At 44.9% G+C, this 18,627-nt stretch overlaps 2 protein-coding genes across 6 annotated transcripts in view; one reads left to right on the top strand and one right to left on the bottom strand.

The window, feature by feature from the left end:
• CCNJL (cyclin J like) overlaps positions 1-12,520 on the bottom strand; it is a 61,802-nt gene extending 49,282 nt beyond the window's left edge. For 2 of the 5 annotated variants that reach the window (XM_050794811.1, XM_050794812.1), the window contains exon 1: positions 11,519-11,593. Coding sequence is in view for 3 of the 5 variants with exons in the window: in XM_050794808.1 (XP_050650765.1) it covers positions 11,519-11,584 (66 nt within the window). In the remaining 2 variants the exon portion in view is untranslated. Of the gene's footprint in view, positions 1-11,518; positions 11,634-11,814; positions 11,966-12,024; positions 12,256-12,405 lie in introns of those variants that run through there. The other 3 variants (XM_050794808.1, XM_050794807.1, XM_050794810.1) reach the window with 3 other exon arrangements.
• The window catches only part of PTTG1 (PTTG1 regulator of sister chromatid separation, securin), a 241,843-nt gene that overhangs the window by 112,059 nt on the left and 111,157 nt on the right, over positions 1-18,627 (top strand). The gene's annotated exons all lie outside the window — the stretch shown is intronic.

The raw sequence follows: 18,627 nt of genomic DNA, 5'->3' as shown, positions 1-18,627 counted from the left end.
CTGCAAATGGGGTTCCATGCAGCCTAGAAAGGATTCAGAGTTCCCTGCCTCTCGCCTTGCCATCTTCTAGCATAAGCTTTTCCAACCCACAGCCCATGGGCCCCATGCTGCCCAGGACAGCTTTGAACATGGCAAACACAAATTCATACTTTCTTAAAACATTAGGAGATTTTTTGGTGTTTTTTTTTTTAGCTCATTAGTTATTATTAGTGTTAGAGTATTCCACGTGTGGCCCAAGGCAATTCTTCTTCCAATGTGGCCAAGGAAAGCCAAAAGATTGGACACCCTGGCTCTAGTTGTTTTCCCACTCTGGGTTCCCACTCTTTTTTTAAAAAAAAAAGAGATAGGGGTCTCACTCTGGCATGATCATAGCGCACTGCAGCCTCAAACTCCTGGGCCCAAGTGATCCTCCCACTTCAACTTCTCAAGGAGGTGGGACTACAGGTGCACGCCACCATGTCCGGCTCCTGCTCCTTTTAAACACAGCTATTCAGACACCTTTTTTAACCTCTCCAAATGGTACTAATTTTTTTTTAAAGGGTAATATCCAGGGTTAGCAAAGTTGCTGGGAAGCAAGCATTCTTCCATACCACCAGTGGAAGTATACTAGTGCAGTCCTGTGGGAATTTATTACCTGGTGATATGCAAGGTTCTTAAAATCAGACCCTGTAACTGGCGCTTCCATTTTAGGAACTTATTCCTGAGCATACTTACAGATATAAATCAAGGATCACCACAGCAGTGCTATATAAAATCAAATGGTACACTAGAAGCAACTCAAAAAGGTATTTGTGGGGAAATGGATGAACAAAATTTTATAGACATAAAATGGAATACTAATCAGCAATAAAAAGAAAAACTCCTGATAGACACAACGACACGGATGAATCTCAAAAGCATGACATTAAGTAAAAAAGAGCAGGCAGAAAGGAGTCCATGTATATAATTCCATTTATATGAAACTCTAGAAAAGACAAATCTAATTTACAAGGACAAAAAGCAGATCAGTGATTGCCTAAGGCTGGGGGCAGGATGGGACTGATGAGGAACTTTCTAGGTTGATGGTAATGTCCTGTGTTTTTTTTTTTTTTTTTTTTTTTTTTTTTGAGATGGAGTCTTACTCTGTCACCTAGGCTGGAGTACAGTGGCACAATCTCAGCTCACTGCAACCTCTGCCTGCCAGGTTCAAGCAATTCTTCTGCCTCAGCCTCCTGAGTAGCTGGGACTACAGCCGCCTGCCACCATGCCCAGCTAATTTTTTGTATTTTTAGTAGAAATGGCGTTTCACCACGTTGGCCAGGTTGGTCTTGAACTCCTGACCTCGTGATCTGCCCGCCTCAGCCTCCCAAAGTGCTGGGATTACAGGTGTGAGCCACTGTGCCCAGCCATCTTTTTTTTTTTTTTTTGAAACAGAGTCTCTCTCTGTCACCCAGACTGGAATGCAGTGGCACAATCTCAGCTCACTGCAACCTCTGCCTCCCAGGTTCAAGTGATTCTCCTGTCTTAGCCTCCCGAGTAGCTGGGACCACGCCCAGCTAATTTTTGTATTTCTAGTAGAGATGGGGTTTCACCATGTTGGCCAGGCTGTTCTCAAACTCCTGGCCTCAGGTGATCCACTCTCCCTTGGCCTACCAAAGTGCTGGGATTACAGGCATGAGCCACCGTGCCTGACCTTATGTCTTGATTATGGTGGTGGTTACATGAGTATATACGTTTGTAAAAACTCACTGTACACTATAAACTGTATATTCATTTAAGATATGTATATTGTGCTGTAAATTATACCTCAATTTTTAAAAAATGAATAAGCAGTCCCCTAAATATCCAACAATGCAATGAGTTAGTGAAATCATGATGCATCCATAAAACATTATGCATGGGACTGCAGAAGGATAGAAAATGACACAGAAGGTTATTTAGCATGTGCAGTTAAGGAAAAAAGTTATGAAACTGTGATATACTTGATAGTATTTTTGTAAAATAAAATGTATATACTTGAATAGAAAATGACCAAAAGGAAATCGTCTATTCATTTGTTCAATACAAATTTCCTAAGTGCCCACTATATATCATTATTGCTCCAATTAGCAAAATATACAAAAAAAACCCTTCTGTTCATGGTTTCATAAAAGTTATTTAGATTATTAAAATCTAAACATTAAAATAATGAGGCCAGGCACTGTGGCTCATGCCTATAATCCCAGCATTTTGGGAGGCTGAGACGGGCGGATCACTTGAGGTCAGGAGTTTGAGACCAGACTGGCCAACGTGATGAAACCCCATCTCTACTAAAAATACAAAAATTAGCCGGGCGTCATGGCATGTGCCTGTAATCCCAGCTACTCAGGAGGCTGAGGCAGGAGAATCACTTGTACCTGGGAGGTGGAGGTTGCAGTGAGCCGAGATCATACCATTGCACTTCAGCCTGGGCAACAGAGTGAGACTCTGTCTCAATAATAAAAATAAATAAATAAATAATAATAATAATAATAATAATAAAATAAACATCAAAATAATGAAATGGTAAAGGAAAGTGTGTAATTCATACTACCTCGTGTCAAAGCACACATAATTTATGTTTTCTTATGGACAGAATAGGATTCACGAGAAATCGGGATCAGTGGTACCTTTTGCGGAGGGAAATTCGGGGACAAGGGTGGCAGGAAGCCTTTCCACCATCTACTCTTTCGTATAGTGTGGTTTTTCAAAATCACATTCATGTGTTACCTATTCTAAACAAACAACTGATTGTTTCTAATTCTTTGCTAGTGTCCGATAATCAGGAATTGGGTGGAAAAGAATGATATGGAAAGATGTATGTAGGAAATAGACAAAGTGTTTTACAACAAGATATTTTCCTTTTTTTTTTCTTTGAGATGGAGTTTCGCTCTTGTTGCCCAAGCTGGGGTACAATGGTACAATCTCGGCTCACTGCAACCTCTGCCTCCCAGGTTCAAGCGATTCTCCTGCCTCAGCCTCCCCAGTAGCTGGGATTACAGGCACTCACCACCACACCCTGCTCATTTGTGTAGTTTTAGTAGAGACAGGGTTTCTCCATGTTGGCCAGGCTGTTCTCCAACTCCTGACCTCAAGTGAGCCATCTGCCTTAGCCTCCCAAAGTGCTGGGATTACAGGCGTAAGCCATTGCACTTGGTCGGCATTTTCCATTTTTACTACCAAAAAAAAAAAAAAAAAAAAAAGGTATTGCGATGACATGCACAGAAAAGAACACACACCAAAATGTCAACCGAGATTGTTTCCAAGTGGTAGGATTGTGAGGGGAATTTTACTTTCTTCTATTTGCTTGTATTCATTTTTGCCATTTCCTAAACAAATGCTGTGTGTGTGTGTGTGTGTGTGTGTGTGTGTGTGTGTGTATAATAACTCAAAAAGAAAAAGAGAGAACAGCAGAGTCGCAGTGTCACCTCTTTCTGCCAGGTGCTCAGACATACCAGAGAACTGTTGGCTGCACTCCCTTTACCCGAGGGACTGTGTGATTTAGGAAGACAAAGAAGTCAAGGGCAAGGGCACAGGGCCAGCTCCAAGTCTTGAATGTCCTCCACTCCCTTAGACAGCACAGGCTTCCCCAGCCAACCAGGGTGCCCAGCCAAGTCCCTTACCTATTTCATGATCTGGAGGCCCTGGAGATTGATGGGGTCCACACACACCCATTTTCTCCCTGGGACACCTGGGTGGCAGGTGGGGCAGGGACTGCTGTCGTAGTTTTGCAGAGGCAAGGAAGCCTTCAAAGGTAATTTGCTTCTGCCACAGGTAAGGCACGCTGAGACCATGTCTTGACTGGGTATTGTGCACACATTGAGCATTTTGGTATTCTAAGACCTAAAAGACTCAAGCAACAACGTCAAGTGCTGGTTCAGTTTTGTCACCAGCTTCCTCCAGAATACGGGTGAAACACTGCAGTCAGTCTCAAAGCTAGACACTATCTTGAATGGCAGCCCATCTTGTCCCCCAACCTCGTTTGCGGTTTTCAATTCTTCCCAGTCCATCTTCCATCCTCTGTATACAACTTCTAAGGCAGCTTGAATCACCTCTGCAGGTCAGACTGCAGGAAATTTCTCCTTATTCTATAAGCCCCCACACCTTCATCTCCAGGAAGGGGTCATGAGGGCAGACTGCTTAGGGTCTCACTGGAAGAACACTGCCATAAGACAGCCTTGCTATTAGAGGAGGGAAGAGCTTGTCAAAGCCAGCATTTGAGTTTGAAAGGCCTGAATGACACATTGCTGTAACTAAGTCGGGCAGACACATCCCACTGCCAGAGTTTGGAACACTTTCTTTTTGGTAGATCTGGGAGCATCTTGTGATTTGGGGAGGACTTCCCCTTGAGGGATGCAGAAGCTCAGAAGGAGGGGAAGGGAATGGAAAAAACCAAGTGGAGGATGACCCACCCAAATCCATGAGCCTTTTGTTGAGTATGGACCTTGGTCACTACTTTTTATTTTTTTAGAGGAAATCTCACTCTGTCGCCAGGCTGGAATGCAGGGGCGCGATCTCAGCTCACTGCAACATCCGCCTCCCGGGTTCAAGCCATGCTCCTGCCTCAGCTTCCCGAGTAGCTGGGACTACAGGTGCATGCCACCACGCCCGGCTAATTTTTTTTTTGTATTTTTAGTAGAGAACGGGTTTCACCTTGTTGTTCAAGATGGTCTCAATCTCTTGACCTCCTGATCCACCCACCTCGGCCTCCCAAAGTGCTGGGATTACAGGCATGAGCCACCGTCCCCGGCCAGGTCACTACTTTCTATAAGGACACAGATGTTCAGTCTTGAAGTGGGGAAATTTGAGGGATTTAGGGGAAAGAGTGAGAAAAAATACCGATGTTGGAAGAGATAAATAAAAGGGTGTGCAAGCTTCAGGAGTCACTAAAAAATGGTGCAGTTTTGACACAGGGGCTGAGGATGAGCTGGGATGAATTTCTACCACTTATCCAGCCGTCAGATTTGGCAAGAGCAGGAAGCCCTGAGGTGTCCTTTTCCCTGGCAAGTTAGGGACAGGCAATGGCAGAGGCCAAATCACTTGAGGGGAGAGGCACCACACACAGGTGAGGCCCAGGCATAGCCACCCACCAGGGCCAAATAAAGGCGACCCTGGCCTAGGCATTAGCCCTTTCCAATGCCCAGAGAAAGGCCCGTGCCCATAGCAGCCAGCTTTCCAGGGTGGTTTAGGGAGAGCACATCCCTTGGAGAGTGCCATAAAACAAACTAAAACACAAGAGCCTATAGTGTCATGGAGGACAGAACCTCAATTTTCCCCTGCTTTGTATTTCCATTTTTTGTTAAATTGGATACTTTTAAAATGAATTTACGTTCAAGCTTTGATACAATCTGCGGTTTCATCTCAGACACTTATTCTCTGAGCCTTGCAGTTTCTTGTCTGTAAACTGGGGTTAATCCCAACACTAGAGCCGAAGTGAGGAGTAAATAAGGTAATATATGTGAGCATGCTGGCACACTGCCTGAAATCTAGAAAGTGCTCAATAAACAGTAGCTACTAGCATAACCATCACTAAATGAAATGTTTGCTGTTCATGTTTTGGAAGATCTTTGCATAGATTCAGTCGCAAATCCAACATCTTTTATCTGTCCACTGGTTTAAGAAATGTGGCTGGGAGCAGTGGCTCATGCCCGTGATCCCAGCACTCTGAGAGGCCGAGGTGGGTGGATCACCTGAGGTCAGGAGTTAGAGACCAGCCTGGCCAACATGGTGAAACCCCATCTCTACTAAAAATAGAAAAATTAGCTGGGTGTGGTGCGCACCTATAATCCTAGCTACTCGGGAGGCTGAGGCAGGGGAATCACTTGAACCCAGGAGGTGGTGGTTGCAGTAAGCCAAAATCACACCACTGCTCTCCAGCCTGGGCGACAGAGCAAGACTCCGCCTTAAAAAAAAAAAAAAAAGTGGTTGCACAGAGCTGAAGTCCTCTAAACGTGCAATGAAGTAAGCTTCAGGAAGGGGAAAAAACGCATTAGGTGGCTGGTTGCTCTGCAGATCTCAAGTCTGGAGCAGGACGAGAAGACCCCTAAGGTATCACATGACTCCCATCCTGGGAGAAGGTAAAACACCCAGTGGAGGAGAAGGGGGGAGTCCCTAGAGCCTGGATCCCTGGAGCCCAGGGAGATAAAGTTACCAGCTCATGTCAAGCAGAGCTTATCAACATGGCTTTGGGAGGGAGATTTTTACCCTTAAGAACTCCAGAAATCCCTATATTCAGAAAGTCTTCTACACACTCAAGAAGCCTTAAGTCACAGTGGTGTCTCTGCTTACTAACATAACTACTTTCTTCTAATTAGAGAGTGAAGATTATGTGGAAAATGGGCATAAATCAAAAGGAGAAGAGTGCAAGTTATATCTACTCTGCTGCTCAGAAAATTCAGGAAGAGAAACGGGACCTCCTGTTAGAAGTCTGGGAGGAATTATCTACATTTCTGTTATCTGGGCTCGACCTGCAGTTATTTTCCTAAGATCCTTAAGCTGTACTTTGGTCCAGGCCAGTAAATCTGCCTTGTGGGTAATTGCTTTTCTAACTTCCTGTCCCACGTTACCTGACAGGAGAACATGCAGGTCTGTAGGAACCTGGGGCGGCATCCTCCAGCAACCAGATCCTGTGCTGGACACCACAGCCAATGCTGTGGCCAGACACACAAAGACTCTACGGGACAGGCCAGGGGCATCTCCTGGCAGATGCGGAAGACGAGATGAAGGACTCCCAGGAAGCATCCCTGCACACAAGCATTCATTCAGCATTTCCCAGAAGAGTCCATTTGGGGCTGTCTCACTCTTTTGTGCACTCACAATGCCTGTGCCTGCATCAGGTGAGGCAAGGGACACCCTGAGGTCCCTCTCTGACTCAGATACTGGTCTGGGAATGCCAAGGTAACAAGGCACACCTCATACCTGCAAGGAGCTCATAGTCTAGTGGGTAGGACAAGTCACTATGCAGGGTGACAAAGATGGTGAAAGAAGCAAGGATGAGGGTGGGGCCAGGACACATGACAAAGGAGAGGCTTGGGGGACAAGGAACGTGGCCCTCAAGCTGCGTACCATCTAATGCTCTCATTCCATCATGTGTAACCAGCACTCACCAAAATCTATTAGTTCTTGGATTCAACATTCTATTAATTTTAAACTTAGGTAGATGCATCTTTCAAGAAAAAAACAAGTGGCCCCGAGTTTTAATCTGGACAGACCTGGCATAGACTTGGTTACCAGAAAAACATCACTAGCAGCCTCCTCACTGGTGACACCAGCCTGGTGACAATCTGCTCCTCCTTTTGGTTCAGGGAAGTGGGTCAAGGGGCACACACGTAGCAGGTAAGAAACCCCACATCCCTGTACTGGCTGGCACTCCCACCCCCAGCAGAAAGGTCAGAGGAGAGGAGCTGAAGGGAGCGGGCTTCTAGGTGGGCTTCTGCAGATGCAACAGGAACAGGAAGAAGGATCCAAGGAGGAATTTAAGGGCTGAGCACGGGATAAAGGTGGCTGGTTGACAGAAAGGGGAGGGAGAGATTTCTCCTGAGAAATTTGGGCTGGAAGAGGGTTCAACTCCCCGCATTCACCCATCAGGATGCCAGGCTGGTTAGAGGGTCTTACTGATGGGGTCTCACCCCTGGGTCCCAGCCCTCAGCAGATACATGATTTTTGGCAAACTGGTCCCTTTCCCGGCTTCAACACCATCACAGGACCAATGGTCCAACTGGCTAACAGTGCCTTTCTCACAAGGATTACCTATCACGTGTGTGGACCCCTTGGAGGGTGGTCACAAACCCTAAGCCTTACTCTGAACAGCACTATGGGAACGGGCTATCAGTGTCTCACAGCAACCCTAAGCGGAGAGGACAATGCCTGCCAAGTACCCACCCTGCACCTCACACTGTTCTGAAGTTCACTCACTTAATTCTAACATTGCTGTAAAACATTTCTCCCAGCTTACAGAAGACAAAAGCGAAGACTGACTTATTCATCCTCCTTGTCATTCCATACACATTAGGAGGCTGTGTTCGAGGCACTGAGGTCCCCACACGGAACAAGACAGACACAGACCTCTTCTTGTGTAGCATGTATTCTAGTGTGGGAAGAAAGGCAGCAAACAAATGAAAAATAACTTCAGGCCAGGCGTGGTGGCTCACGCCTGCAATCCCAGCAGTTTGGGAGGCCGAGGCCGGCAGATCACGAGGTCAGAGTTTGAGACCAGCCTGATCAACATGGTGAAACCCTGTCTCTACTAAAAGTACAAAAATTAGTTGGGCGTGGTGGCACGCGCCTGTAATCCCAGCTACTCAGGAGGCTGAGGCAGGAGAATGGCATGAACCTGGGAGGCGGAGGTTGCAGTGAGCTAAGATCGCGCCACTGCACTCTAGCCTGGGCAACAGAGTGAGACTCCATCTCAAAAAAACAAACAAAAAAAAAAACCCAAAAAAAAAAAAAAAAAAAAAACCAAAAAAACCCAAAAAAACAAAAAAAACACTTCAGATCCTGGTAAATGATTTAATAGAGTGACATGGAGAGGCAGCAATAGATTAAGGGAGACAAGCAACCATGTGACAGTCTGAGAAACACAGAATCCAAAGAGAGGAAAGAGCCAGTGCAAAGGCCCTGAGACATGAACAAGTTTGACTTGTTCCAGGAACAGAAAGGAGGTCAGTGTGGCTCAAGAGCAATGGAATGGAGGGTAGGGAGCGGGTAGGAGACAAGGTCAGAGAGCAGGCCAGAGCCAGGCTGTGCTGGGTATTCCACACAGTGGTAAGAACCGGGAATTGTAAGTGCAGTGGGATGACATTGGAGGTCTTTAAGCAGAGAATGACACAATCTAAATTCTGGCTATTCTGGGAAGAATGGAAGATGGGGCCAGATTTAGAGAGGTTAAACAAGCAGATCAGGGTTTTGCTTCCATCACTAGTGTGCATGCAATACGAAGACTTGTTTCCACGGTGTCAAGTTTTTGATACCCTGTAGTATGATGCTAGACTGGAATCTCATATCTGACAAAGTGGGGCTCCCACTGTCTCAGTGATCTCAGCTTCGCCTCCTGTGTGGGTCACGTGAGGATAACTGCTTGTGGTTGTATGGTAACAGTTACGCAGCATATATGTAAACATGCTTTTTATTCATCTGGCAACATTCAACAAAGAGTGAGCGTCTCCTGTGTGTCAGGCACTTGTAAAGTTGTTCTACAGTGTTAGAAACATTATCAGAGTAGACTTTTGAGGAAAAACAATTACCCTATCTGGGAAAAACAAAAGGCCAGCCCTCATTCCTCGAGGAAGGCGAAGCTAGTATGGCTACTAGGTTCCCCTAGTCTTCACTCTTCTTGCCAAACTCCATGAAGCCAAATTTTTGAAGAAGCATTTTCTTCTTTGAAGAGGGAGAGGAAATAAAGGAGAACAATAGCAGTATTTTGAGGAGATGGGACATTATAACCAAAGGAACTTGGGATTTGCCCTAATAAGTCCAGCTTTAAGTCAAGGTTGACCTTGGCCATCAGTCCTTGGGTGAATTTTCTACTTCTAACCTGCAAAACTGGGACAAACCCATCTTCTCTCTGAGGTGGGGAGCCCAATAGTAAACTCATATGGCACTATGACATGACTATAGCAGTTCATGGAGAATTGATTTTGTTTCTTTGAGCAGCTAAAGGAACATTTAGGACATCCTCCCTTATGTATAAAAGGTTGGGCATTCTCAGGTAACTAAACAAATGGCATTTATTGCTCTTAGAAATCCTTCCCTCTAGAAAGGGGCAAATCAGGTCGAAGTCGTTCCTCAGAAGCTATGAGCAAATATGACAACCACTTGAGTCTATGATAAACAAAGAAGCCCAATTTCCACAGCAGTCCTCACTAGCTCCATTCAGCCACCACCTCCAGAAAAGGGCCAGGACCATACCCCTACCACTTTCCTTCCTTTTCAACCGAACCAACAAGACCTGGATTTTTTCTTGTCCAGATGCCTGGAATGTGCTACAGCTTGGCCACTCTGTTCTGGGAAGAAGACCAAGGGAACAGAGGAAAGCTACAGCCTTGCCGAGCAACGCAGGACAGAGACAGGTCAGCAGGTACAGAAAGAAAAGAAAAAAGCATTAATTGGACTGGAAGACAGCTACTCAATGAGGACAAAACACTAAGTAGCTGGTGACCCTTTAAGCAGAGCTCCTCCAGACACTCGAACAAATGCACTGACTGTGAAACCTGTGTGGGGACTCAGGTACCACACTAGGAAGACCTTTTCCTCCCTGTATTGGGCGCAATAGTGTCCCCCCAAATGTCATGTCAATCTGGAACTTCCTTCAGAATGCGACCTTACTTGGTCTTTTCAGACGTAATTAAATTATCATAACATCACTTCGGGTTAGGGTGGGTTCTACTCCAATGATTGGGTATCCTTGTAAGAAGAGAAAACAGACAGACACAGATAGAACCATATGACAGGCATCTGGAGGCAGAGACTGGAATGATGTACCTACAAGCTGAGGAATGCCAAGGATGACCAAGCACCAGCAAATTTAAAAGGAAGAAGGAAAGATCCTCCTCTAGAGCCTTTTGAGAGTCATGGTCCTGCTAACACTTTGATCCGGGACCTTCAGCTTCCAGAGCTGAAATAAATTTCTGTTGCTTTAAGTACTCCAGTTTGTGTGGTCTTTTGTAATGGCAGCCCTAGGAAACCAATCCATTCACTACCTCACACCTGTTCCCCAAGTCACTCCTTGCCAGTCTCAGCCCAGGGGCTGGAGGCAAGACACACACAGGCCATGCCTCCAGCCCACCTGGACTCTTCCACCTTCCCAACGCCCCTCAGCCCTTCTCTTCTTGAGGGGAGGGGTGTGCAGGGATCACATTTCAGCTGCTCCCAACCACCTTCTGCCACCAGAGGCAAACTGGCAGGGGAGTTTTTGTTTTCTTCCCTCAGCCTCCCAGGTTTGTAGCCTCTTTCAACTACACTGGTGTTCCTTAAATTTCATTCGGTCCCATTCTAGATATACACATAGATACATGTGTTTGGCCATAATATTCCTTGTACTACCACTTACCTTTATATAGCGTCACTACTTTTATGTAAATAAATTTGCTCTAAAATAAACTGCTATATTATTATTACAATAAATGGAAAATCGCAAATGCAGAGCTTGCTAGATATATACACATTCTTAAATTACACATTAGAATGAATACACAATATTTTTTAAAGACCCCTTCACGTACGGTTTAAAATAACCTAGGGTGGCAATACTATAGGAAGTACTGCCTTAGTGGTACAGTGGCTATCTCTGACTAGTTGGCCCAGAGTTCTGAGCTCCTTATCAGAAAAACCAACTTCAATCTCTCCAATCTCCAGTCTCTAACCCCCGCCCCCCAATTCCGCTCAGACACTCCGGGAGAAGGTAAAGGGTAGGAGGAAAGAAAGGCACCCAGGAGTTCTGAGTTCTCACGCAGGCGACCTGAGAACACGAAGTCGAGACCGAAGAAGACTGTACCCAGAGTGACAAGGGCAGGGAGGGACTGACCTTCTCGCGCAGGGTGCAGTGGACGTCCGAGGCGACGCGCCCTTCCCACCACGGCTCATCCATCATCGCGTACGCAGCGCCGCTATCCGAGGCTACCCGGCTCTCAGGGCGCACCCTGCGTGGACACGGGCAACTTCAGCGGCCAGAGCGTGCCCCCAGCTCTGACCCCCGGTGTCCCTATCCTCGCTCGCCCCTGACCCCGCGTCCGGGCGGGCGCCCCCTCCTGCGCCGCTCAGAGGAGCTGGCGGTCGCCTCCCGTCCGGGGAAGGCTGCGGTGCCCCCTCCCCTCTGCTCACCGGACACAGGGCGATATGGAGCTGTGCAACAACTTGCAGAATTTTTATCTTCCCTTTTGCAAAAGTTGCAGAGAAAGTTGTCGACTCCGCTAGCTCGCTCGAGGCTGGGGCTCTGGCGGCGGCCACCGGCTCGCCGTCCCCAACTCCTCCCCCGCCGCCCAGCCTTTGTCCTGCTCCCACATCCTGCCCTCGAGCCGGGGCGAAACTCACGCATCCTCTCTGGGCGTGGGGGGCTGCGGGCGCCGGGCCCCTCCCAGTGCCGAGCCAGCGGTGCCCTCTGGTGCCTGCTGGCGGCTGGACCCTCGCCCGGGGCGCCCCGCACTCCCGACGGCGACCTCCGAAGCCCGGCTAGCCCCGGCAGTCGCCGCGCCCCTGCGTGCGCTCGGGTCCCGCCGCGGCTCGCAGGCTCCCGGCCGCCGGGGGCCTCCCTCCCTCGCTGGGGGAATTGGGGGCCGGGCCTCGCGCATGCGCTGCCGGAGCCCCCGCGCCCCGCGGGGCGGGGGGCTGGGAATTGGAGCCTTTCTTTGCCAGCTCTGGCTCCGCTTCCTGCCCGCCCTCCTCCCTCGCTTCGGCGGAAAGCTTCCCTCTCACCTTCGCTGAAGCTAGTGGTGGCCTTCTGGGCACCTCGCCGACTTGCGCGGGGAGCAAAGGGACCGCGGCGCCACCTGCGCGCACCGCGCGTGAAACGTGCGGGCAGGACGCCCTCAGAAAGTTCTGCCTTCCGCGCGCACTGCTCTAGCCATCCTTACGTCGGTTCCACCTGTTCTTCTGTTTCTCTTTTTTTTTTTTTTTTTTTTTTTGGTCGTTGTTGTTGTTGTTGTTTTGTTTTTGCTTTTTTGTTTGTTTTCCTCTTCTTTTAAACCTGCCTTGCCATGGGGAGGTAGATTTCCAAACGGACAATTCCTGTTAAAGCTGCAGAAAAATCACCCTTGTTCACCCACGAGTCCCTAATTCTAAAGGAGCCTAAGTCACTGGTATTTACTGTGCTCCTGCCGAATATTTCTCCACACCTCACGCTGGAGGAAAACCAGGCTTTTTTGCCGGTTCCGGTGGATGGAAAACATTGTCTTTTTAGTTCAGTTGATTGTTTTTGGAAAGTCATTCTTTTGAGTCAGGCCATCTGATGGCATAGCATTGAGCTATCCTTCTTGGCTGATTGATATTTGTGATAGTTTTGATCCACCTACCAACTGGGTGATTTTTGTCAAGTTCCTCAAACTCAGAACCTCGTGTGTAAAATGGGAATAAAAGTTGCACCAACCTGCTGAAAATTAAATGAGATAATGAGTGTAAAGGGATAATCACTACACCAGGTATAAAGTGAACACTCAATAAATAACTCCGACTGAAGAGCCTTTAGTTTCTGACTGCTTTCCTGCACATGAAGACCCACCTGGAAAAAATTAAATCAACTTTGATAAGCTTCAACTGGACCTTGAAGAGTAGTTTTAATGTAAAGCAAACAAACAAAAAGAACTATTTTGAAAGTGTAAGATACCTAAACATAAACTGACTAAATGTGCAGGCTCTTAAGACGTTACAAAGGGTGAAACACAATAAGGCTTGAACGAATAGAGGTACAAACACCAACTTAACCCAAATTACCCTATTTAATAAAATTTTAATGGTTGTGCATAGATTGGTGGAGGGGGCATTTAACATGTTTTCTAACATTCAAATGGGAGAATATCTGCAAGAAAAGCTAAGAAATTTATCTTTTAAAAACGGGGGAGATGGCGGGGCGTAGTGGCTCACACCTGCAATCCCAACACTTTGGGAGGCCGAGGGCGAGCAGATCACCTGCAGTCAGGAGTTTGAGACAAAACTGGCTAACATGGTGAAACCCTGTTTCTACTAAAAATACAAAAAATTAGCCAGGCATGGTGGTGCACGCCTATAATCCCAGCTACCCAGTAGGCTGAGGCAGGAGAATCACTTGAATCCAGGAGGTGGAGGTTACAGTGAGCCGAAATCGTGCCATTGCACTCCAGCTTGGGCAACAAGAGCAAAACTCCATCTCAATAAACAAACAAACAAAAACCTGGGGAGATAGACCTGTATTATCAAATCTTAAAGCGTATTGCAACACTATAGTTAGAACAGTGTAGTGTTGACACAAGAATGGATGGATTAAGCATCAGTGGAATAACTGGAAGGCTAGGAACACTTAATATACCTAAAAATTCACTGAATGATAAATGTGACATTTCACTTTGTTGGGACAAGTATAAATGGCTAAATTATTTAATAAATTATGTTGGGGAAAAAAGTAAAACTAAGGGCTTGTTTAAATATCACCAAAATAAATACAAGAACTTAGAGAACTACGAACAAGCAAATCACAAGAGAAGAAGTAGAAAACATACACGAATTATACGGAGGGGAAGGCCTAGATATTAAGGCATAGGAAGAACCCAAAGGGCAAGGTGAGTAGACATATTTGAATAAATGTACAAGATTTAGATACATCAATTATCATTACCAAAAAGGCAAATGATGAATTTGAGAAAATGTTTTTAACAAATGTGACAAAAGGTTGGTGTTACTTTCCAGACCTCTGATAAATCGGTATGTAAAACATTAACACCCTACATGCAGAAATGGATGCAGGACATGAATAGGTATGTCGTCAAAGAAGGAATTCATATGGATAGATGTTATTTTTAAAATGCTCATACTCCCTAGCACACAAATTAAAAGCTTTTTTTAAAAAAAACTGGGGCACTTTTTTGTTAAGGACTTTCGGTAAATACACAGTGCTGTTGGGAATATAAACTAATACCATCTTTCTGAAAGACAACATAAATCAAAACATTTTAAACTGTATTAGACAACATAAATCAAAACATTTTAAACTGTGTTACTTGATCAAACTCTTCCACCTATAGAAATTTATTCTTTTTAAAAAAGCAGATTTATTTCAAAGGTGTTTCACCAAAAATGCTTTTTCATTATAGTGAACCATTAGAACAGGGAACTGGTTTAATAATTATTTGTCTCGTAAAAACTTTTTAAAAGTGATGCAAAATGAATTGGAGAAAATGTTTATAATTTATTAAATAAAAAGGATAAACTGGGCTGGGCACGGTGGCTCATGCCCGCAATCCTAGCACATTGGGAGGCTGAGGTGGGAGAATTACATGAGGCCAGGAGTTCAAGACCAGCTTGGGCAACATAGCAAGGCCCCCTGCCCCAAAACACACACACGCTAGCCAGGTGTGGTGGTATACACCTGTAGTCTTAGCTGCTCGGAAAGTTGAAATAGAAGAACCGCTTGAGCACCAAAGGTTGAGGCAGCAGTGAGCCATGATTGTGCCAATGCACACCAGCCTGGGCAACAGAGCAAGACGATGCCTCTGAAAACAAAAACAAGAGAAAGAATAAGCTGTCTTTAAGGGGATGAATAAAAACAAAAAAAGATTAGAGTACGATCCCAGTTAAACTACATTCATGCATACACACATATGCAAAAATATTAACTGTGTAATCAGAGTGGTAGGATTATGGTACATTTTAATTTACTTTTTTTCCTAATATTTCTGTATTTTATAGATTTTCAACAAGAAATATGCATTATTTCATAACCAGAAAAAAAGAGTGAATGTTACTTTAAAATAATCACCTGACATATCAAAATGTACTAGAGGGTTCCTCCATTCAACAACAATGAACAGCGTTGATGTTTTGTTTTGTTTTTCATAGAAGTATTATTCCTTTCCCAATCTTTCTATGCTGGGTACATTGAAGGAAGATAGGCCTTTATTATTCACTAATTTGTACTGCCCTTTTCCTAAACTTTAGCTATCAATTATCAGGAGTTTGGATAACTGAGAGGGAAAGCAAAAACTTTGGGCTTTTCTCCAGGGGCTATTCCAGTAAGATTCTAAGCATAGTCATTCCACACCACTTTGTGTATCATTCTCCAGAGTCCCTCATTTTCTCAGTATTTCTGAAGACTAAATATACATTGCACCAGTAAACTGATGGTTTTGTGCTGAGTCACAGTCCACAGGTGCCTTTAGCAGAGAAGGCTTCCTGTGCCGGGCAGCAGGAAGTACCAACGCAACTGGAATCACTTCTCCCATCCACCCCCAACCAAGCCAAGAAGAAGTATTCATTAAGCCATTCAAAAACTAAACATTTATTAAGTGCTTACCATGAGTCAGTTACCATCCTTCCACCCTCAACCTCTGAAACTCACAGGTTGGGAACGACAGATTTAGAGCAAGTGCATTCTACTTATCTTCAGCTTTCTTATGTATCCCTAAAAAAAAAAAAAAAAGAAAAATCTGCTCTTTTCAATCTTCCTTAGAGGACAAATTGGTCTAATATTTTCACTGTAATATTATCAACTGCCCAGTTTGCACTGAACTTTCCTTTTGCTTTTCATATGATACAAACTCTCAAACGTGGCAAAATGTACATGTTCTCCCCCTGTCCCCAGGCCTTGTTCTCCTCCTCCCCAACAATAACCAGAGTCTTACGTTTCCTTGGGAAGTGATTTATGCATTCACATAGACATTCATGCCTTTTCCTCCTTTTACATGAATGGTAGCATACTCTACACATCCTCGTGTGCCTTGCTGTTTTCTGTTTTGTTGTTTCATGGCAGTGCCCAAAGAACTGCATGACATCCCGTAGTCCCATAGTATGGATCCATCATAATGTATGGACATTTAGCCTGGGAATGTCCATACATTTCTAGCCTTCTGCTTCCGTATAACCACATCGCAGTGAATATTTGCTTCCATGTAACCATACTGCAGTGAATATCCTGACAGGGTCAAGCATATAAATTCCTCACATACTCAGCTGTCCAGGGGAAGTTGAGGCATATACTTTGAATAGTGTTTCCTCGTGGTGTTAATGGTTTGCACTGCTCCATTCAGGACCAAAAGCATGAAGTTTGGCTTGGTTTATAGAGACAGACGGAAGACATCTGCCTTATTACCACTTTGATCTTTAACCAAAAACCAATCCAATGCCTTTAAACGAGTTTTAATTGTGTGCTCTACTTAGTCAAGAGAACATCTGCCAAATCCTTTATGATCCTTGACTACAAGTTCTTGAGATATGAGTCGGCAGATTAGGTCTGAGAACCAGGCAGGAAGAATAAAAAAGCAGCATTTTGCAAACAGAACTCAAAACCTAGGACATTTATAAAGCTGGTCCACATTACTTTTTTAAATTTAAAAAGGCACAGACGGAATAAGTGAAAAATAAACCTACCTCTCACCCAGGGCCAGCTCCATGCATATAGAAAATTTTATCGTTGAACCTGTGTTTTGTAAATGAAGTCCTTCAGGACAGTGGAGCATGCAGGGAGCAGAGGAGACAAGCGTCTGCCATTCCATTCTCTGTTTGCATGTGCTATTCCCCATGCCTCATGAGCACAGAATTCCAGTGGACCTGTGATGCATGGAGTTTGATGACATTCAAAGGGAGCAGAAGGTCAGTGGATCGTGTGTACAAGTGGGCATGGGGCAGGGGGAGTACCTGAGAGGCTATGCTTTCTATTTGAACTAGAAGTTGCTTTGGAACACAGAAAGAAGGTGTTGTCAGTTTCTAGGGCTGCCATAACAAAGTACAACAATGGGAGGGCATGAAACAACAGAACTTTCTTCTTTCACAACTCTGGGTACTAGAAGTCCCAAATCAGTGTGTCAGTAGGGCCACACTCCCTCTGAAAACTCTAAGGAAAAATTCTTTCTTCCTCTTCCTGCTTTTTGGGGTTGGCCAGGGATTACAACTGGAGTACCTTGTTCTTCCTTGGCTTATAGCTACAGCACTCCAAGCTCTGCCTGTGTCTTCACGCGGGCTTCTTCTCTCTCTCTTCATGTAGCCTTCTTCTTTTTCTTCTTCTTCTTCTTCTTCTTCTTCTTCTTCTTCTTCTTCTTCTTTTTCTTCTTCTTCTTCTTCTTCTTTTTCTTCTTCTTCTTCTTCTTCTTTTTCTTCTTCTTCTTCTTCTTCTTTTTCTTCTTCTTCTTCTTCTTCTTCTTTTTTCTTCTTCTTCTTCTTCTTCTTCTTTTTTCTTCTTCTTCTTCTTCTTTTTCTTCTTCTTCTTCTTCTTCTTCTTTTTCTTCTTCTTCTTCTTCTTCTTTTTCTTCTTCTTCTTCTTCTTCTTTTTCTTCTTCTTCTTCTTCTTCTTTTTCTTCTTCTTCTTCTTCTTCTTTTTCTTCTTCTTCTTCTTCTTCTTTTTCTTCTTCTTCTTCTTCTTCTTCTTCTTTCTTCTTCTTCTTCTTCTTCTTTTTTCTTCTTCTTCTTCTTCTTCTTCTTTCTTCTTCTTCTTCTTCTTCTTCTTCTTCTTCTTCTTCTTCTTCTTCTTCTTTTTCTTCTTCTTCTTCTTCTTCTTCTTTTTCTTCTTCTTCTTCTTCTTTTTTTTCTTCTTCTTCTTCTTCTTTTTTTTCTTCTTCTTCTTCTTCTTCTTCTTCTTCTTCTTCTTCTTCTTCTTTTTTTTTTTTTTGAGACGGTGTCTCACTCTGTTGCCAGGCTGGAGTGCAGTGGCACAATCTCAGCTCACTGCAACCTGTGCCTCCAGGGTTCAAGCAATTCCCCCGCCTCAGCCTCCCCAGTAGCTGGGATTACAGGCGTGCACCACCATGCCTGGCTAATTTTTGTATTTTTAGTAGAGACAGGGTTTCACCATGTTGACCAGACTGGTCTTAAACTCCTGACCTCAGGTGATCTACCCACCTTGGCCTCCCAAAGTGCTGGAATTACAGGCTTGAGCCACCGTGCCTGGCCATGTTTTCTTACAAGGACACCGGTCATATTGGACTAAGGGTTCACCCTACTCAATATGACCTCATCTGA

This window comes from Macaca thibetana, chromosome 6, assembly GCF_024542745.1.
Source record: "Macaca thibetana thibetana isolate TM-01 chromosome 6, ASM2454274v1, whole genome shotgun sequence".
Taxonomy (NCBI): domain Eukaryota; kingdom Metazoa; phylum Chordata; class Mammalia; order Primates; family Cercopithecidae; genus Macaca; species Macaca thibetana.
The sequence above is the reverse complement of the archived record's forward strand: the minus strand, read 5'-3'. Positions and strand labels throughout refer to the sequence as shown.